General features: G+C 40.8%; 1 protein-coding gene across 1 annotated transcript in view; it reads right to left on the minus strand.

Annotated features, from left to right (window-relative positions):
* Nucleotides 1–22,176, minus strand: part of PTPRO (protein tyrosine phosphatase, receptor type O) — a 241,577-nt gene that overhangs the window by 5,214 nt on the left and 214,187 nt on the right. Inside the window, 7 exon segments of the mRNA XM_003126453.4 lie at nt 2,098–2,233; nt 4,469–4,547; nt 4,550–4,622; nt 9,860–9,982; nt 10,476–10,610; nt 11,213–11,289; nt 12,938–13,028. Of these exon segments, the coding sequence (XP_003126501.2) occupies nt 2,098–2,233; nt 4,469–4,547; nt 4,550–4,622; nt 9,860–9,982; nt 10,476–10,610; nt 11,213–11,289; nt 12,938–13,028 (714 nt within the window).

Genomic DNA, 22,176 nt, shown 5'->3' on the forward strand with positions numbered 1-22,176 from the left:
TTGGAAAGTTGAAAGCAAAAAAGGCTATAATCAAAGTCTATAAAGTTATAAAAGGTATAAATTAAGTCAATGGGGGCAGACATTTCATCAAATCCCAAATACTTAAAATAAGGAGTGGCTCTTTGAAGCTTGGGGATTAACATACATAATAAGGAGTGTCACTAGCATAGTAGGATATAGATTTACGGAAGTGAAAGCCAAAAATATGGATGGATTCATAAAGCACCATTTAATCACTAGGTAGTTGGGCTTCTCTGGGAAGCCCAGGACATTTTAAGCTTGTGACAACAAGGTAATGTTCACGTCCCCACAGCAGTAAATTAGAAGGCAGCAGGACTTGGATGCGAGTGGGCTCAAGACACTAATAGATGCCTTGCTTCCGAAACATCCGTGAGCCATCTGAATGTTAAATGAGCTAGTCTTTCCAAAGTGCCACAATCTTGCTGTAGTTCAGAAATAAACACATTGGAATGGCTGTGCCAAGCCTTGGTCATCAGATAGGATGGGGAAACAAGAGAGAAAAGAAAAAAGGGTGGGAAAGGGGAAACCAGAAACACTGAGACAGGAGCCTGGACCTGCAGGCTTTTGAGTTATACTGACATCTAGTGGTGATTTGTAGGAAAGGCGTGGGGAAGATTAAGGCAGTTTTCAATTCCTTGGGAATTTAGTCAAAGGTCAGGACAGGCTGTGTTCTATTCCACGAGTGTTCCTCCCACACACACTCCTTGAGAAAAAGGATTATTGTTCGCTTGAAGCTAAGAAGTTGTGAGTATACGGCTGGGTGACTAAGATTACGAAGAAACTACTGTGCTTATGTTTGCGGCCCACACTGGTACACACCCACTGCTGCTCTGGTGCTTGTGTAATACTGTCTGCAGGCACCGGCCTGGGGCTGCCGCTCCAGCCTGAGTGCATTTTAAGGCTTCAAAGGAAGAGAGCGCTTGGGAGAATAGGAGGAAGAGGAGCCTGTAACACTGATGGATATTTCTGGGAATGCCTCCATGTTGTTGCAATGATGAATCCATTCATTTAGATCAAGGGAACAGACTGTGCTGGTAGATTAGGGGCTGGAAATCCGTAAAATCATAAGGGGGGGGGGACAAATGAAACCATCCATAAACAGAAACAGACTCACGGAACGGACACAGAGAACAGACTTGTGGTTGCCAAGGGGAAGAGGGGAGGGAGTGGGATGATCTGGGAGTTTGGGTTAGTAGATGCAAACTACTCAATTTAGAATGTATAGTCAATGAGATCCTGCTCTACATCACAGAAACTATATTCAATCTCTTGCGATAGACCGTGATGGAAGAGAGTGTGAAAAAAAGAATATATATGAGTTCCCATTGTGACTTAGTGGTAGCGAGCCCGACTAGTATCCATGAGGAGGAGGGTTCAATCCCTGGCCTCGCTCAGTGGGTTAAGGATCCAGCATTGCTGTGAGCTGTGGTGTAGTTCACAGATGTGGGTCGGATCCCGAGTTGCTGTGGCTGTGGTGCAGCCCAGCAGCTGAAACTTCGATTCGACCCCTAGCCTGGGAACTTCATATGCTGCAGGTGTGGCCCTAAAAAGCAATACACACACACACACACACACACACACACACACACAACTGGGTCTGCTGTACAGCAGAAAAACAAAAAAAAATCACAAGGGGGACAGAAAGCATAAGTTCAATCCATATTATCATCAAAAGTGAACTTGGATAGAGCATCACATGAAGGACAAACTAATGACAAACTCATTGAATCAAATCTAGTACTTTAAAAAGAATTAAATCACATCAGTTCCAAAGTCTCCAGTTGGTGGCATTAGCTAGATTGGCTGCTACCTTTGCTGAACTCTCAGTCTGTTCAAAGGGCTTTTATTCCATTATAGATACAGCCATGTGCTCTGGACTACTGAAGGGTGCGTGAAGCCAGTAAAAGTGGCTGTTTCTTTTATACCTTGGAACAGTTTGAACATGCACAATAAGAAACCAGGAATGGCGGAAACAAACACAAAATTCAAGACAATAGTTTTGAAACACGAGATTGTATAACAGGAAAATTTTCAGTCAAGGGCAAATTTAAAAATATGCTATGATTGCATCCCTACCTCTGTCTGTACCATAGACATCCGGTATGACCGCATATCTGACACCAGCCCTAGGATGTCGACAAACTCATGGTCCCGGATGTGCTGCAGGAGCCTGTCCAGGGCGATGAAGGTTCCTGTCCTTCCAACTCCAGCACTGCAAAAGAGATCCCCACAGCACATCACTTAGTGCTCCTACACTGTTAGAAAGAAATGGATGATTTAAAAAAAAACAACTTACGGGTAGCATCCTTGAGAAAAAAGACTAAACTGGCAATATTTCCCACTGAACTGATTTTTAAGGATGCAGTTGTGGTTGGTATGTCTCCTAATGTCACAGTCCTATCACTGCTACCCCCTTAAAGAGGTATGGGTCTACACTGCCTTGGCCACATCTGCCCTTCCGGCCCCCAGGGTCTCTATTTCTTAATAAAGTAATGATTCCATATGGAGTCTGCTGGAGAGCTGGTTCCTGCCTTCTGGGAGCCAATACACATAAATAATCCCAGTCTTCTGAGTAGCCTCGGTGTTAAGCCCAGCTAGAAAGTCCAAGTGAGATGCCCAGGCCTCAGCTCTAGTGCTGGGGTGCTAGTGATTTGTGCCTTCAACCCTAGGTTGAGTTCCTCTTCCAGACCTTCCTTAGAGCATATCCGCCCTGCTAGTGGACGCTGGTCTGCCTCAGCCTCCCAGGAGATGTCTACATTTAGGTCTTTGACTCAAAATCAAGTTTAACGTTTGGACCCAGTCTCTTCCAATCCCCAGATCCCAGTGCTCAGAGTGCAAAGGGAAGTGGCAGGATATAGGTTGACCAGTTGTCCACCACAGTCCCCAATGTTACAGTAAAGTGAGTTCTTCTTTTCCTCCAATCACTCACAGGTTGAAGTGCCAACTGGGTCTAAACTCTGGATTATGAGGCAATATGAGAAAAGAGAAATCCAAACCAATATACATGTGGGATTTTTTGGGAGAGAACTCCAACATGAAAAATCATGAATTTAGTTGTCTGGTTTGCTTTTTCTACCAGACAACTCTTCCCTCTTAGGACTTAGCTTCTCAGATGAATTGCCCCGTGTCAGTGTAAACACTGGTAAAGTCACATCCGGAACTGTACCTGCTACTTGCATGAAAGGAATCCATGGGTTTGACCCCATGGTTGAGCAACTATATTTTTTGCACTTGGAAAGAAGCAATTTAAGACTAGATAATCTGGTGAAGTAAAGCTTTTACCTAGGAATGACTGACAGCAAGGATATTCTTCCTACCAACAGAAAGTTGGTAGCTTATGAAGCATTTTTCTTTCCAGAGAGACACATACTCCTCTCTGTCTCTCTCTGTCTCTGTCTCTCTCACACACACACAATTCTAGCTATTATAGTTCACTAAGGCCAAGGCATTAGATCTGGGATTATTGGTTGTCAAGGCCTCCTCTGACATCTCTATCCCACTTCTATCTCTTATACATGGTAGGGGCACATTTATACCCCCTGCTCTTTTGAATTTGCATAAATATTTTACACCAGTATTATGTCACTTGCCGTTTTATGTCTATTGATACTACTCTGGGCTGTGACTGCCTATTTATTTATTTATTTATTTATTTCATTTATTTTTCCACTGTACAGCATGGGGACCAAGTTACACATACATGTATACATACTTCTCCCTCCCATTGTTGTGTTGCGATGTATCTAGACATAGTTCTCAATGCTACATAGCAGGATCTCATTGTAAATCCATTCCAAGAGCAATAGTTTGCATCTGTTAACCCCAAGTTCCCGATCCCTCCCACTCCCTCCCCCCCCCTCCCCGGGCAGCCACAAGTGTATTCTCCAAGTCCATGATTTTCTTTTCTTTGGAAAGGTTCATTTGTGCTGTCTATTAGATTCCAGATATAAGTAATATCATATGGTATTTGTCTTTCTCTTTCTGACTTATTTCACTCAGTCTGATTGGCTATTTTTAATTTGACCTTGTGTTTAGCTATGTTATAATCTCCACCAAATCCTTGATAGAATAGGATATTATCACACAGTGCTTAAAAGCATGGCTTTTGGAGGCAGGTGTGCTGGGCTTTGAATATTAACTCCTCCATATGCCAAGTCCAAGAAGATCTGTGACTCCCTTAACCTTTCTTCTCCTTAGGTTTTTTTTTTTTTTAATTTTCATCTGAAAATGGGAAAATAACATTCATCTCATATGCCACAGGATGTACGATAGCCATATTATAAGTAAGTCATGTCCCTAGTAAGACTGCAATTAATCATACATTTAAAAAATCATAATTAATTTAACTGTTGATTCGATCTTATCAGAGGTTTATGGAAGTATGGGCAATTTCCTTTAGAAAACAAAGCCTTTGGTGCCTAACTGACACTGCATTTGATGAGGTTACCTGCAGTGCACGATCATGGGGCCTTTGCTCTTCGTAGCTTGCTGTCGGACCATGTGTACAAACTGCAGGATGCTTTCGCAGCATTGGCTGTGGGCACCCCGTGATCAGGCCACGCAGTGTAGTTAAAATGCATCACATCCTGCATCTCGTCAGCCTTTGGGAGAAAAACAAGCATTAATCTCACTCTGTTGTCTGGATGGCTCAGGCCTCTGCAGCTCACAGGCGATGGTAAAGCCACATACCACTCCTGGTTGGTACACCTCCCTTTCCAGCTCTCTGTATTGTGTCTAGCACAAAGAAGGCCCTGGGGGAAAAATGCTAATTGTATAAAGCTCCAAAGAGTAGGATAAAGAGGCTAATCCATGCCTGGGTACTGATAAGAGTTTAAGCAGATCAGAGTTTACATCCTGGCTCTGCAGCAGCTCTGGGCAATGAACTAAACTCTGTAAGATGCTGGTGATGCCACTTGGCCAGGCTGGTGCACCCCTTTCCAAGGCACTGCTCACAGCATCTAGTGGTGCTCCGTCACCTCCTCCAACCAAGGAAGCTGCCTTGCTGGAAATTGTTTTCACAGTGAGAGAGATTGTGTTCTCTGGCTGAGGGCAGCCTGCAGCTCATGAGTTCCTGATATCTGGACACAAAAACCAGAATAAGCCAGCGCTATGGTGTCATTCATGCTTCAGTGCTGTCCGAGGGACCTGGCTGGGGCTAGACTTTGGCCAAACCCATAGCTGTGTGTGGCTTCCCTGTGCTGTCTGTCCTGCTTTCCCTATTCCCGTACAGATTTCACCCCAGATTATACTTTCCAAAAAATCCCCTGGCTTGGACAACAGCCCAATTCCTGTCTTGGGCTCCGGTACTCAGGGACCTGACCCAAGACAAACTTGCTAAACACTGGTTTTCTCTGCTCACAAAGTGTTTGGTGGTGGTGGGGATAAACCAGGAGTTTGGGATTAACAGATATACACTACTACATATAAATAGGCAAACAACAAGGACCTACTATATAGCACAGGGAACTCTATTCAATCTCTTTTAATAATTTATAATGGAAAAGAATAATAAAAAGAATATATATGTATCACTTCTGTATACTTGAAACTAACACGACCTTGAAATTAACTCTACCTCAATTAAAAAAAAAGTCTAACGGTATCTACAACAAGGGTTATGTGTGATCATGCTTGTGAAGGGAGGTACTTGTTAGAAATTATTCTCATCACTACTGCTATGTAAGTACTACCACTCGCTCCCATCCAGTGATGGGCTGTTCTGAGAATCCTGGTAAGTGGGAATGTTTTGTATATTTTCCTGTTCATATGAACCCATACACCAAATACACTGTTGTTCCTCTGACCTGAGTAAGTATCAACTATGTGGGTCCTTCAAGATTGATTTTTTTTAGTCCCCTCTAATTTATAAGCATAAAGTTTTATTCCGCTCTTGTTATCAAAATATGCCAAACCCAGTTCTCACAAAAATTGAATGCATCCCTCATCCCTCAAACTTGCTAAGACCCTAGAATCCACTTAGTAGAGGGAATACTATATCATAATTTAGAAGAATTTGGTCTGGCTATGAGTTTGGAGATAAATTTGAGGTTTCGGGTATTAGTGAGAAATAAATTTTGTAGACTCAGTAGTGTTGGGTGAGGTAAAAATTACAAATATAAATAAATATATAAAGTATATAAATAAAACACAATATTTGTATAAATACAAATGTCAGCCCTTCAACTAGACCCACTGTCCCCTTGACTTAAGGCCATGTATCCCCAGCCATACACAGTCCCTCCATCTCTGCATTCAAAGGCTTTTTCTTTCCTTTTTTGCTGCAACCATGCAAAAAGTTGATTGTTTTTTGGAAGCTCCCAGGCCAGGGATCAAATCTGAGCTGAAGCTGTAACCTAGGCCACAGCTGCGGCAACACTGGATCCTTAACCCACTGCAGGGACGCTGAGGGCTTTTCCTTAGACATATGGAGCATAAAATCTGCAAAATGCTGGCCCCCCTCACTTCTTTCTCCTGGAAGTATGGCAAGAAAGTAACTCAAGCATAATAAATTGTGCAGAGTAAATGATTTTCTCAACACATGAGGATTTAAGGATAGTTCACCACCAGATAACTCTGCTACCTAAAATTCATAAAAATGTTTGCTCTTTTCAAATGCAGATCGCTAGCTAAGCACAAGATCTGTGTATCTTCTATGATCCACGTGTGTGAGTGTATGTATATATATATATATCTTCTAATGTAGTTGATCTGAGAATGTACCCAAGGAGTTCCTGTTGCGGCACAGCGGGTTGAGAACTTGAGGATGCAGTTTCGGTCTTGGCCTTTCTCAGTGGTTTAAGGATCTGGTGTTGCCGTGAGCTTCATGTGGCATAGGCTGGCAGCTGCGGCTCCAATTCAACCCCTAGCCAGGGAACTTCCATATGCTGCAGGTGTGGCCATAAAAAGAAAAAAAAATGAAAATGTATCCAGGTAAAATATGCAAGGTAGTTCAAAAATAGGAAAGCTTTAAATTGCCATCAGTCTCTCTGTAGCTGCAAGGCAGATGTCTCTCTATCAGACAGGTGATTCCTGTCAGCTGGATAGCAAGGCACACGTCAGTGGGAACAAACCAGTTTTGCCAGTTTTTAGTTTCCAGATCTTACTCAGATAATGCCAAGTTTCAAGTGCTGGAAAGTGACAAATTGTGTGTTATGGTCATTTTCCTCCTTTCTTTTTAAATGAGAAAAACTTGCTGGTTACATCTTACTTAGCCATTCCAAAAAAAAAAAAAAAATTCTAATTGTATTAAAGAGTAGGAGAAAGAGACTAATCCCTGCCTTCCTCATTTATGTAATTTTCTTTCATTGTACTCAGAAAGATCCCATGTATCAATATGAAGAGAATAAAGAATGTATAAGTAAAAAATGAAAAAAAATAGAAAAATGTATTCATCAGCATAGTACAACATTCCTTGGTAATTTAACCTTCGTTGCAGAAACTTAAAATTTAGATTCTGTATGTTTATGGCCAAAAGGGGGCACTCAGGGACCAGAGGCTTGTAACTACTCTATAAAAACACTACCAGAAAACTACTATTCAATGTTTTCTTCCTATGTTTCAAGTTCTTCACATGGTTGTCATAGAAAGGTCATCATTTAAGTCCAAGGACAAGAAGCATGGTATTGATCATGGCTTGATCTATGTCATTTTTCCCTGTCAAGAGAACAGACCCTGTTTTTGCTTTGCATTTTTTTTCTCCTAAATGCAAAACCTAGGGAAAGTTTTATTCTCTTCAAATATATTCTTTGTCTAGCCACTTGCACTGGCTTTCCAGCCAAAACGGCCAAGACAGAAAGCAGAGTTCTAATGGAATTCCGATTGTTAAATATTCTCTCTGATGGATAAATCCATCAGTGTTTTCTAAGAGCTCTATTATTTTTGAAAACATTCATTCATTCACTGATTTAGTCACATCACAAAGATTTATTAAATGGGTAAGGGTTGGGATTACAAGGGTTATTAAAATGGTACTTGCATCCAAAATTTATAGCATGTGGGGGAGCAGAGAGCAGGGCAGGCAGACATAAATGAGAATTGCAACCACCTATGGTACACTATGATGGAGTAATGTACATGAGACTAGAGCAGAGGAGGAAAGGGACAAAGGTCTCTTGAGACTAGGGAAGGCTTGATAAAGGAGGACATTTGAGCTGAAACTCTGAGTAAGAATGTGCTTGGGGAACAGAAGGAGATGGGCATGTCAAGGAGATGGAACAGCATGAAGCAGTTTGCTATGGTTACACTGGGGTTTGCCTAAATTCTCAGTGTAGCAAAAGCCACTGTTAAATACTAGTGGTTAAGAAATGATTTGCTATCACTTATATGTGGAATCTAAAAGATGACACAAATGAACCTATCTACAAAACAGAAACAGAATCTCAGACATAGAGAATAGACTTGTGGTTGCCATGGGAGAGGGGGAGGGACTAGACAGACAGGGAGTTTGGGGTTGGTAGATCCAATCTATTACATTTAGAATGGATAAGCAATAAGGTCCTACTGTACGCACAGGGAACTATATCCAGTCTCTTGGGATAGACCATAATGGAAAATAATGTGAGAAAACAAATGTGTGTGTGTGTGTGTGTGTGTGTGTGTACATGACTGTGACTGTGTCACTATGCTGTTCATCAGAAATTGACACAGCATTGTAAATCAACCATAATAAAGAAGAGATTTGCTTCTTGTCAATATCAATAAATGGCCAGTTAATGAGTGCTTATGTTGTATTGATATGAACAATTATTATTTCCATTGTCTATATTAAAGGTCAACCAGTGTTTTCCGTAAAGGGAAAATAACAAATAGTTTAGATTTTGTGGATCATACAGTCTCTGTGGAACTATTCAAGCTCGATGTAACACAGAAAGAGTCATAGAACATCAGTAAATAAATTTGTGGCTATGTTTCAGTAAAATGTTATTTATGGACATTGAAATTTGAATTACATAATTTCTATGGAGTATTTCATGTGAAATGGTGTTCTGCTTTTAATTTTTTTCAATCTTTAAAAAAAGTAAAACTCATTCTTAGCTCACAGGTTTCACAAAACAGGTTCTTTTGTTTATCCCCTAATCTATACTGTGAGGAAGGGTTGTTTCTAAACAGAGAAGCACATTTTGATGAAGATTGTCTTATTAAGCTTTGTCCCCAGCAGAGAGCATATTCAAGTGAAGAATACTAGTGAATCTTCCCTCTTATTTTCTGGGGCTGCTCTTGGTGAAGAAGGTACCAGGATGGCTGCAGTGGATGTTAGCACCTAGCCTGGCACACAAACATTCAGCATGAGTGCAGGAGGTAGCAGTCCTTCTGCCTTTCTAACAATCAGAAATCAATAGCATTGCAAAAGAGCTATGAAACCATGATTAATAAGGTCCAGAAGCACTTTTGAAATAATAAAAACTAAACTAGAAAAAAAAAAAAGGAACACAGCCAAACAAAACTCAATCTTCCTCATCTAAAGCTACACTTTATTTTAAAACGTTTTTGTATATCCTACTTAGATGGTTAATATAAGCAGTGACAACACTTCTCAGTCATGCCTGGTGAATGGTGGGTCACCTTGTCCTGTCTTCTATTACCCCAGGAGAATCTGACACGGGACCATGAAAGCCTTGTGGCTACGCCTCCTCGGGCTCTACGGGACCAAGCATTTCATCTACGCGTTCTTAAGGAGACAGGAAAACAATCATATTACACATGGGACCTTTCTCCTGGAGGAAGCAGTGTTGCCAAACCTAAAGGGTTCCTAGTCTCCCATGATGGGGGACTGGTCTTCTGGCCCCAGGGGCTACCTTAGCTTGGGGATAAGGCCCTGAACCCCTGCTCCACGACTTACGTAGTTGATCCGGAAATGTCTACAGGCCCAGTCGTCCTGCTCTTCCTCTGAGATCATCTCCACCGTGATGTCTCCATAAGCTATGGGTTCTTCTGTGAATGGCCAATAGTGGTCACATTTCACCTGAGGGGACAATAGCACATCCCTTTAAAACAAACAAGTTAGGGAAGAAGCAGTCTGTGCTTAGAGAATGCAAATTATTTGCCTCTGAAGAATCATATAGGATTTTTGTGGGGATAAAGAATGAAGCACAAGGAAGCTTCTTTTGTTATTTTTCTTTTTAGGACCACACCTGTGCCATGTGGAAGTTCCTGGGCTAGAGGCTGAATCAGAGCTGCAGGTGCCAGCCTATGCCACAGCCACAGCAATGCCAGATCTGAGATGCATCTGCAACCTACACCACAACTTGTGGCAACACTGGAAACTTAACCCAATGAGTGAGGCCAGGGATTGAACTTGCATCCTCATGGATGCTTAGCCTGCTGCATACTTAACCTGCTGAGACACAATGGGAACTACGTAAATGGAAGTTTCTGTACCCAGTAATCACTTAATCCATGGTAGTGACCGGTGCAGGTTTTGCTGCTTAGTAGGGCAGAGCCCACTAGGCACTTACCCTCCTTTTCTCATTACACTGAGTAAGCATGACAATAATCTGAGATTTCTGTTGCAGGACCATCTTCCAAAAGTCATTTCTGGTTTCAGGCAGTGGCCCCTGTGTGGCAATATATTCCTGAGGTGAGTTGTATCCCTGAAAGATAAGTGAGAGTGTTGTCACCTCGGAGCCACAGTCAACACCAGATGCTGTTTCACACAAATGAGAAAAACTGAAAATTTACTGAGGATAAATCTGGCCAAGGATCATTAATCTGTGTAGTGTTTTGTCCTCTTTTTCCATTAAAGAGGCAGTCAACTGACTGTATAAATCCCTATGATTTTAAACATTATTCTTGAGACGCCTGGAAAATCACACCCACATCTTTTTATAAGAACGACCACTGTCTTTAGAGATATATTTTTAAAGCACAGGTGCTCAGGTGGAGCCTTTTGAGTTTGGTTGCCAACACTGAAATTTAAACACAAGAAAGATGATGTTTAGTATAACTATCTACTTTCACTTTCACTAGTCTTTTGCAAAGAAATTCGAATATAACTCATCTCTGGGCTTCTTTTTTCCCTATTATTTATTCTAAAATGGAATAATGGAAACTGTTCTTTTGAGTTGGATTGCTTGGTGGAGAACAAGCAATTCTATTGAGCTGTTTGACATATCTCTGTAGCCATGTAGTGTTCCTCTGGCTGGGCTACAATTTGGAAGCATGATTTAAAACATTTTTTATTTTGTTTACATACAGGAATGTAGTTGGCATTGATGTAGTCTGCACCTTCTTCTTCATTCATGGAGACTAATCTCACTCGGCTAAAGTCATCTATAAAAGATAAGGAGAAAGAAAATATAAAATGTCAAGGTGGAAGGGTGCAGCCACTATCAAGAACAGTATGGAGCTTCCTTAAAAAAACTAAAAGTAGAGTTTCTATATGATCCAGTAATCCCACTCTGGGGGTGTATTCAAAAAATATGAAGATTCTAATTCAAAAGGATACATGCACCCCAATGTACGTAGCAGCACTATTTACAATAGCCAAGTCATGGAAACAACTTAAGTGTCTATCAACAGATGAATGGATAAAGAAGATATATATATAGATATTACTCGGCCATAAAAAGAATGAAATAATGCCATTTGTAGCAACATGAATGTATCTAGAGATTATTATACCAAGGGAAGTAAAAAAGAAACAAATATCATATGACATCACTTCTAGGTAAAAATCTAAAAAAAAATTGATACAAATGAACTTATTTACAAAATAGAATCAGACTCACAGACAGAAAACAAATTTGTGGTTACCAAAGGGGAAAGAGGGGGAGGGATAAATTAGGAGTTTGGGATTAAGAGATATAGGGGAAAAAAAAGAAAAATATAAAAAATATTAGAAGAAGAAAAATCAGAGTGAAGGAATAATTTGTCAAGATAATCTTGTCCTCAATATCTGTACCCAATATCAAATCAGTTGGTGATAGGGTAAGTAGACAACACTTATTACAGCTTGGTATTTTGGCCCTACCTCAATATTAGTGTCTTATATATTTAAGTGAATACATAAACATCTCTCTCAACCACTATATCCTCCCCATCAGCTCTCCTGTCCCTGGAAGAGTAGTCTCCAGATTTTGCAGGGGATTGTGAAGAATATGTACAGGAACTAAAATATCTGGTAGGTTGAGTGGAAGGCTATACAATGTAGCCTAAACTTGGGATTTCCATTTCACTCAGGGACATCCAAAGAATTCACTAGCTTTGGGAAACCCAGAGACAAGAAGATGAAGTTGATGGGCTTTTTGTAAATGGACTTCAAATGAAAAAAGTAAATGCTGAAATGTGTACAGATGTAAGGCGTATAATGATACTACTACCTAATTTTGTCAAGAACCCTCATGAAGGAGGGAGTTCTCTTTTCAGAGCTTTCCACTTTCCCCTTCTTTCCCAGCTCCCCCTAGGGTGCAGCAGAGAGGAAAGTTAAATTTATGCTGGAATGTATTTTAATCATCCAATAAAAACTTTATACTACTTTTTTCTTTGAATGTTGCTTTTATTACAAAAATGCTAAAGAATGGCAGAGCTTGCCAGAAATAAGAAAGGGGGCTTGTTCACACCTTGCACTCCCTTTCCATCTGCCTCCTTCCACTGTTAATGAATTGATGGAAAATAGGTCGTGAGCACAAATGATCTTATCCCTAATTTGCATAAGACTTTTTGATCTCCAAAGGACCAAACAGTCTTTTCTCTTCAGATATGATTCATGTAAAAGCATAATAATTATATCTTCCCACACAGGACAGAATCTAAAGACATCCAAGCAGCACCAATGCGATCAATGCAATCGCAGAGATGGCCTTGAGGAGAAAGACCATTACTGGCCCTGGCCAGGGACTGGTGAAACTGATTAATCTGCAATAACATTCCCTCAGCCTTTGGAAGACACAAGTAGGATCGGCACTACTGACAATCTTACATGGCAGGATGTTTGTGTAACGGTTTTTACATCGGTTCAATGGAAGGTCTGCAGCAAAGTGTGGAATATCCAGTCCAATCAACTTCAACTCCTGTAAATGACAGAGAATAGATTTCAGATTCCTGTATATTGTGTGGACTGGATTATTGTTCGTATTGGCTTATGGATTATTTTCCACTTCTTGTCTGTGATAGAATGATCACAATTGTGACCCTCCCCCCTTTGCCTTCATAGTACTGCAGTAACTCCCTTTTAGGCACAGGGTACTTCTCCTTCCTACTGCTGTAACCTTGCTTTTGGCCAATGAATTCAAGTAGAACTCATGCCCCATGAGAAGCTTGAAATATGTTTGCTCAGCTTGGTTTGCTCTCTTGTGCTCAAGCCATCAGTATTTCTGCATGAAAAGAATATGCTCAGGGGAAGCTGCTGGGCCCAGGATGAGAAGACACAGGGAGCAGACCTGACTGACCATAACCTGAATCAAAACTGCCTCAGCTTTCCCACCAACTCAAGTGTGGGAAAAATAAACATTTTAAGTCACTGACATTTTGAGGTCGATTCTTATATAGCTTTATTGCAGTAACAGCTGACTAAGGTCATGCATAAATACTTTGGAGAGCTAAGTGATCCCTTGGAGAAGGTGAGAATTATCGGCATCATAATGGAAAATTTGAAAACAGAAACAGGTTTCAGATTTTGAGAGGTACAGGGTAACTGCAGTTTATGCAGTTTGCATAAATATTTCCTATTCTATGAGGAAATGTAGGTATTTCTTCTAAAGGCAATGGACTTTCAAGAATGTAGTAAAAAAAAGAGAGGAAGGAACAAGTAGGGAACATTCTCCACATCACAAGATATAGGATTGACAGTCATCTGGTAATGAAACCCCCAGAATAAGGTTGAAGCAGTAATGGGAAGCCAAACCCTTTAGTGAAAATAAGAATATTCAAGTATCTGCTTGGGTGTATCAGTACTCATAAATTCTACTTTCAGAAGGTGCACTGATATGGGAATTTTAATATAAACAGACAATCAACACATTTCCAAAGGTTACTGGAAGGGGATTTCTAAGCTGCTCTGTCATGTGTCTGATAAGAAACAAAGAGTTGGAGTCAGGCCGCCTGGATTTCCCTGGGGGCATCATTTACACTGTGGTCCATGTAAATATTGCTCCCTGGAATTGTGCAGTACACAACCAATGCAGCAGATCCTGTACAAAGGCACCATTGGTAAACAGCACACATAACCACTTATAAATGAGGTGACATACATAGTATGCATTTTTCTGTAAGACTATTAAGTGAAGAAGCAGAGGCAGTACTTGTTAGAAATTTTATTTACTCATATGGGCTTCATGATTTCTCCCAATTTTTACTTCAAAGAATCAAAAGCTGGAGGAATATTTCACTGGGGGAAGAATTCTGGAGTGTCTTCGAAAGACTTTGAGGGGAGTTGGAGCTACTGGATGATGTTTTGAAAACGGAACAGGGATTTTTTTCTTTTTTTTTTTTTTTTGAGCCTTTTTGTGTCTTGATTCAAGTGCTCATGCAAAGCAAATACTTTCTACCCCTAGTTCTTGGGACTTCTACTGCATCCACATGGAAGTTCATTGGTAGCTTAGTATGTATGCTTCATGAAATGGATATGTAAGCTGCAGTCAACATGGATGAACCGACCTAAATTGTCCAGATTTCTCTCTTCCTTGGATTTCTCATCACTTTTTGGGTTGTCTTTTTCTTTCTTTCTTTCTTTCTTTTCTTTCTTTTCTTTCTTTCTTTCTTTCTTTCTTTCTCTTTCTTTCTTTTGGGCCGCACCCTGTGGCATATGGAGGTTCCCAGGCTAGGCGTCGAATCAGAGCTACAACTGCCACCCTACATCACAGCCACAGCAACATGGGATCCAAGCCGCATCTGCGACCTACACCACCGCTCACGGCAATACCAGATCCTTAACCAGGAACTGAACCCCCATCCTCAAGGATACTAGTTGGGCTAGTTACCGCTGAGCCACAATGGGAACTTCCATTTTTGGCTTTTCAAACTCACAAAATCTCAAGCACTTGGCCCAAGTCGAAGCCAATCTGAAGACCAACTATGCTGATATTGATCCTCAATTCACAAATTTAGAAGTTTTTTTTTTTTTTTTCTATCTCAGGCAAAACCCCTGCTTGCTTAATGCCCTTAAACAGAAGCTTATCGTTTTCCCTCTATAACTGGTTTTTCCATTGTAAAGTGTTGTTAAAGGCTAATTATATTGTTCTGTAAGAGATAAAACTCATTTTTAGTAAACTACAATAAAATCAGTGTTATTTTTAGGTGAACTCCTTTTGGCAGCTATCAGCTTACTTAAATGATGCTTCTTTGGAAAGTGCCTTTATAGATAGTTTGCCAAAATATCTGGCTCTTTTTGGTGGACTGCTTATAAAGTGTAGGTCTTGAAAAAGCAATTCAACTTTCTTTAGCATTAGTTTATCTATACTCTAATAATTTTTCTACACTTCACTGATGTGTAGTGACTATGAGATGGAATAATTAAATTCAACAAATATTAATGTAGCACTATTGATCATGACTGTGAAATTTTGCTTTGCCTGGCTCCATCATTTCTCCTTTCTTTGCCATGTGTGCTAACCCAACAATTCCCCCCCTCACCCCAAACCCCCTCTTTGAGGACAGACTGATTAGCCACAGGAAAATGCCTTGGGTACAACAGGAAGCAGACTGAGGCTGAGAGCTGGGGTACATATGGAAGCAGGTGAACTGATAGAACTTTAATTGTGTGTTGCCTCCCTGCTGTAAATGCCCCTGGTTGATAAAAGAGGTTTAATTGGCTGAACACTGTAAATGTAAATTGCCAAAGTTAAATTACAGAAAAGCAGGAATGGGCATGTATACACAAAATGCCTTGCAATCTTTTGTAATTTAGCCTGTCACTAAATGGAAAATCAAATACTAAGTTTCCAGCTAAGTAGCTTTCCAGTTATTTTCTTTCCAAACATATGGAAACTCCAGAGGCTTAAATCTTCTTTAAATCAAAGCATGAAGCCATGGCCTGAAACCAACATAAGTCATTTTTGAATTTTCGTTTGCCAGTTTTGTTTCTAATATAATTTATTATTGTAGTTTTTTTCTCCTAGGTTACATAGTCATACATACAGTGGGTTGAATGCAGATTCCTCCAAGGATCTGTTCACCGAAACCCCCAGAACCAGTGAATGTGACCTTATAGAAAGAAGTCTTTGCAGGAGTTCCTGTTGTGGCTCAGGGGAAACAAGTCTGACTAGCATCCATGAGGACAAAGGTTCGATGCCTGGTCTAGCTCAGTGGGTTAAGGATCTGGCGTTGCTGTGAGCTGTGGCATAGGCTGCAGATGCGGCTCGGATCTAGCATTGCCATGGCCCTGAATAGGCAGGCCATCGGCTACAGATCCAATTGGACCCCTAGACCTCCATATGCTGGGGATGCGGCCCTAAAAAGACACAAAAGAAAAAAAAATTTTGCAGATATAATTAAAGATCATGAGGTAAGATTGTTCTGTAATATCTGGGTGCATTCTGAACTTAATGACAAGGTTCCTTATAAAACGGAAAAGAGGACTAGGCCATATGAAGATGGAGGAATTGATAAGAGCCATTCAGCTACAGGCCAAAGATGCCCGGAGCCACCAGAAGCTGGAAGAGGCAAAGAAGAATTCTCCCTTAGAGCCTTCAGAAGGAGCATAGTCTCACTAACACTTTGATTTTGGACCTATGGCCTCTAGAATTGTGAGAGGATACATTTTTGTTGTTTTAAGTCACCAAGATTGTGGTAATCTGTTGTGGAAGCCCCCTGGGAAACTAATACACTCAAGGAACCTAGTGGCAGTCTGTGTTATGTTGGTTGTGTTTAATGCATAGTCTTGAAAAGCAGAGCACAAACACATGCACTGTATTAGTCCACTTGGGTAGTGATAACAAAATACCATAGACTGGGTGGCTGAAACAGAAACGTATTTCTCAATGTATTTCTGGAAGCTAGGATGTCCAAGAACAAGGCAGGTTTCATGGTGAGGCTTCTTGTTATTTGTAGGTGGCCACCGTCTTGCTGTGTGCTCACATGAACTCTTTGTCATACGGTCATATGGTGGGGTTGGGGGTAAGAAAGAGCAAGGTCTCTGATGTCTCTTCTTATAAGGGCACTAATTCAATCATGAAGGCCCCATCCTCATGACCTCATTTAACCCCAATCACCTTCCAAAGGCCTCCTCTCCAAAATCATGTTGGGGGTTGGCCTTCAACATAAGAATGTGGGAAGTGGGGGGGTACCTTCACTCCATAACATGTACCATCATCTTCTGAGATTAACACAAGCTGTATTCTGACTTTAGAGTCTGTAACAATGTCAGCAGGTGATAAAAACTTCTTTGCTTTGGAATAAGGTTAGACATTAGAGTCAGGTGAACTAGGTGACCAGACTATAGGACAAGTCAGGAGAAATGATGTGACCCATGGTGTTGACATAAGAGGCTCCATCTATGGCTAGTGAATGTCCAATGGGATTGGGCAATGGCTGGTTACTTTTCAGGCAAACATAAAGGGAGAAGAAAGTATTCAGAACAAGATATTTAGTGAGGTTCTGTTTTAGTTCCCTAGGGCTGTCATCACATAGTACCACAAACTGGGTAGCTTAAAACAACAGAAAAGTATTTATTGTCTTATAATAGTGAAGGCTAGAAGTCTGAAATCAAGGTGTCAGCAGGAACACAGGCACCTTTCTTTCCTCTATCTCGCTTCTAATGGTTTGTCGGCAATCCTTGGTTTTCCCTCACTTGCAGATGCATAAACTCCAACTCCAACCTCTGCTTTGTCATCACATGGCTTTCTCCCTCTTTGTCTCTTGTCTTCACATGGCTGTCTTTTCATAAGGACACCAGACATATTGGATTAAGAGCCCACCTCACTCCACTATGACCTCATCTTAATTACATTTGCAATGACTCTCTTTCCAAGAAGAAATACTCTATTTGTATTTTCAAATTTCCATTCTGAGGTACTAAGTGGTTAGGCCTCCAATATATCTTTTAGATGACACAATCCAACCTATAACAGGTATTCTGAGGGAAGAATAGGATGCTGCAACTTGGCCATGTGATGGAAGACTGGAGTTCTGTCCGTCTTGGACATCAACCTCAGGACAGCTTGGCAATAGCTAGTAGGGTCCGAGGCCCTAGGTTGGGATTTAGGGGCAACCTGCCACTGGACAAATTCTAGTACAGGCACTTGGAAACAGAGACCAGTTCTAGGCAACAAGGAAGGAGCACAGAGAAATCAGGTCTGGGAACAAAGTCCCTTGGTATGAGAATTGTTGGAGAGGGTTTGATGTGACTTATTTCAGCAACACTACAGATAGACCTCCAGAGAACTGGACTGAAAAACCAGTAAAAACAGCTGTACATAGAAGCTGCTACCAAAAATCAAGGGTCACCTCCTATGAATAATGTAGCAAGTAGCATAGTCTTGTTTTAACCTTGGCAATCACATTACCAAACGAAAGTGGTGAGGGCTTTCCCTAACATCCCAATCTTACACACAGCAAAGAAACTAATGAAAAATGAGCAATATGGGTATGTCTTGTGGGCTTTCAGATTTCAAGCTCTAAAGTCTGGCTTTTCAAAACATTTTCTTTTTTTTTTTTTTTTTTGTCTTTTGTCTTTTTGTCTTTTGTTGTTGTTGTTGTTGCTATTTCTTGGGCCGCTCCCACGGCATATGGAGGTTCCCAGGCTAGGGGTTGAATCGGAGCTGTAGCCACCGGCCTACGCCAGAGCCACAGCAACGCGGGATCCGAGCCGCGTCTGCGACCTACACCACAGCTCACGGCAACGCCGGATCATTAACCCTCTGAGCAAGGGCAGGGACCGAACCCGCAACCTCATGGTTCCTAGTCGGATTCGTTAACCACTGCGCCACGACGGGAACTCCTCTAAACATTTTCAATATGAGACACAGGAAAGGAGTTGAATCTAACACAAACCTCCTTAAGAAAAGGTGTATATTTTCATCAGAAGAATAATCAGTCCTTCCAGTAGATCCAAAATCAGATGCAGAGTGAAAAAAGGAATGTGTTTAGTGAATGCAAATTAGCAATTCATAATAGCTTCATGTAGGACTTAGAATATCAGTAATACATGTAAATCTAGACATGAGTTTCAATTTGCATAATGCTTATAAATGATGTAATTTCTCAATATGAGCGTGATCTTTCAATGTCAGTATCAAAACGAATACAAGTATTAAGCATTAATATAAACAGAACAAATAACTGTTCAGATACTGGATTTAGCTAGTCCAATTGAGTCAGCTGTCTCTGTACCCTCTTGGGTTCCCATCAGAGCAGGAAACATTTTTTTTTTTTTTCCTTAAGCCTCAATGAATTATTAAGTTCAGGGAAATCTGAAGACTACCATGTTAACCTGAAATCAGGTATGGGAGCTCAATGGGTCTTTGAAAACAGATGAGGTGACCCCGACCCTGAGCCGGAGGAGGTGGGAGTGGGGTGGAATTGGGGTTGGCAATGGGAGGCTGTCAAATGACAGTGGAAGTGAGTCAGATCACTGGGTCACTGCCTAAACAAACGTCAGTCTAAAACCTACGATCTGAGCCTGTGATTTAAAACAGACTTCTGGAGAGTAATTTGCATTTTCTCATCAGAACAGAGATACCACATCAGGATTTGGCACCAAATAAATAACATATCTGGCCAGTAATGTTGTAAGAATAAAGGGATATGAAAAAAGCATTATAATAAATCAAAATGTTAAATATGTCTCCAGGTCATGGGGTGATGGCTAATTTTACATTTTAGCTAGGCTATAGTGCCAAGCTGCTTGGTCAAACATCCATCTAGATGTTGGGTGAAGGTATTTTTTAGTTACAATAATGTTTATATCAGCAGACTTTGACAAAGCAGGTAACTCTCCATAATGTGAGTGGACCTCATCCACTTGGTGGAAGGTCTTAAGAGAAAAGAGTGAGGTCCTTGAGGAGGAAGGAATTATGTTTCCAGGTTGCCTTTGGACTTGAGTGGCAACATTAACTCTTCCCTAGGTGCCCTACAGATTTCAAACTTGCCAGTTCCCATAATTGTGTGAGCGATTCATTCAAATAAATCTCTCTGCATAACTGTCTATCTCCTATTGCATTATCATATATAGGATATACACAGTGTAATACCAATATAATTACAAGATATAATTCTACAATAATCTTATAATAATATAATTCTATAGTAATATAAATAATATATATTAGACCTGTGTTTATGCATGTGTATATATATGTATAAATGTATATATAAATAATGTATATATCTCCTATTGGTTTTGTTTCTCTGGAAAACCCTGACTAATTCATAAGAGTTATAAAAAGTTTGGATGTATCATTGCCCTACATTTAGTCCAGTGTCTCTTGATGGAATACTGCTGGCCTGTGACAATTCTTTGTGGTGTGGGACCGTCCCACTCACGGCACAATATTTAACATCGCTGTCCCTTTCCCCATTAAATACCACTCCCAAGTCAGTGTGACAACCACATGCTCCCAAACTCCGCTTAAGGGACTGCTTGGCACAAGCCCAGTTGAGAATCACTTTGAGTTCAACCTACCCATTCTACAGACGAAGAAACTGAGGTGATGAGAAATTGTTAATTTTTTTCAGTATTAATTAATGGTAAATAGTGGTGAGGATGCAGGTTTCTTAACTCTCAGTTTGGTACATCCCTATCTGCCTTATAAATCCTAGGAAATAGGCCCAAATGCTTTGTTATATCTTAAATATATAGAAGGCTTCAGCAGATTGTAAACTGAACATGTAGGCATAAAACTGACAATTCAACTTTTCACATTCTTGAAGCATCTGAAGCTAGGATCGAATCACTTATTGGTTGGTTGTCCCAGTGTCCTCTCTTTGTTTAGGAATAATGCCCTCCCTCTCGGGTTTAGCCATGTGGTTTCAGTAAGAATTGTCCTGTTCTTCCCTGATTCTTCCCTCCCTGGCTGCAGTGGATGAGAGAGGACATCACAACCCATGCCAGCCAATCAGAACCTTCCCTATTATTTTTTGAACACAAACAAGAGAGTCAATAGCTCCCTTTGGAAACTGAAGATGTGATGCTTAGGAGACAGAGGTTGTTGGCAGTTGTGTTTTACACTATGAGAAAGAGGTTGGTTTCTATCCAGAGAAAGTGAGGCCAATATATAGAGAGAAGCAGGAATGAGAAATAAAAAGAGGGGGTTGGAGTTCCCGCTGTAGCACAAGGGGATGAGCAGAGTCTCTGATCCCCAGACCAGCACAGTGGGTTAAGGGACCCAGCATTCGCACATCCCTGGCATAGGTTGAGACTGCAGATTGGATCGGATCCCTGGCTTGGGAACTCCATATGCGGATATGCGGGGGAGGGGGCAAAAACAGTAAGACAGGCCACTCTGCAGGGGTGTGGGTTGTGGCTCCTGGTTCCATCCATTCCTGAGACTGAGCTCCTCCCCTGCTCTCCTCCTGGTAGAGCTATTCAACCCTCCCTTTGATGATATAATAGATCTTAGTTACCCTTTGAACAAATTTCCTTTTTTTGGCTCTAAACTAGTTTGAATTGTGTTTCTGTCATTCACAACTGAAAAAAAAATGTTTTTCTTTTGACCACAAAATGATTCACTGAAATTTTTTTATACTGATGTAATTCAGAAGCACAGTTATAGTTACACGGGAGTTTGATGGTGTGAACTGGGGAGTACTCCTAATCCTCCCAGCAAAGACAGTGACCCTGGCTGTGCCACCAAGGTCATGCCATCTGGTAGGAATTAAGAGACTGTGGTTTCAGTGAGGTTGCAACTGTACCTACATTATAATTTTCAGCACCATTATCAGAATTATCTAGACATTTATTTTCCTTTGAGTTTGGGCTTATGTTCTTTTATAAAACAAATGTTTTTTATAAAACGTCCCCTCCTTTCATTGGTATACTTTTTGAAACGCCATCCTCCAGAGATCTCCATTTCCAAGTGACTTTCCGTTCTCTGAGCTACAGCATTTGGGGTAGCATTTATAGCGTCTTGTGCACCTGCGTACCATGGATTACTGAGCCAGGATTTATGTGGCATTTCTCAAGGCACAGGTAGTAGTTAGGGTTTTTTTTATTGGATAATGTATAATAGTCTTCTCATCCTTAAATTCCCTGTTAGAATGAATATCTACATTAGGACTCCTGCT

This window comes from Sus scrofa, chromosome 5 (assembly GCF_000003025.6).
Source record: "Sus scrofa isolate TJ Tabasco breed Duroc chromosome 5, Sscrofa11.1, whole genome shotgun sequence".
Taxonomy (NCBI): domain Eukaryota; kingdom Metazoa; phylum Chordata; class Mammalia; order Artiodactyla; family Suidae; genus Sus; species Sus scrofa.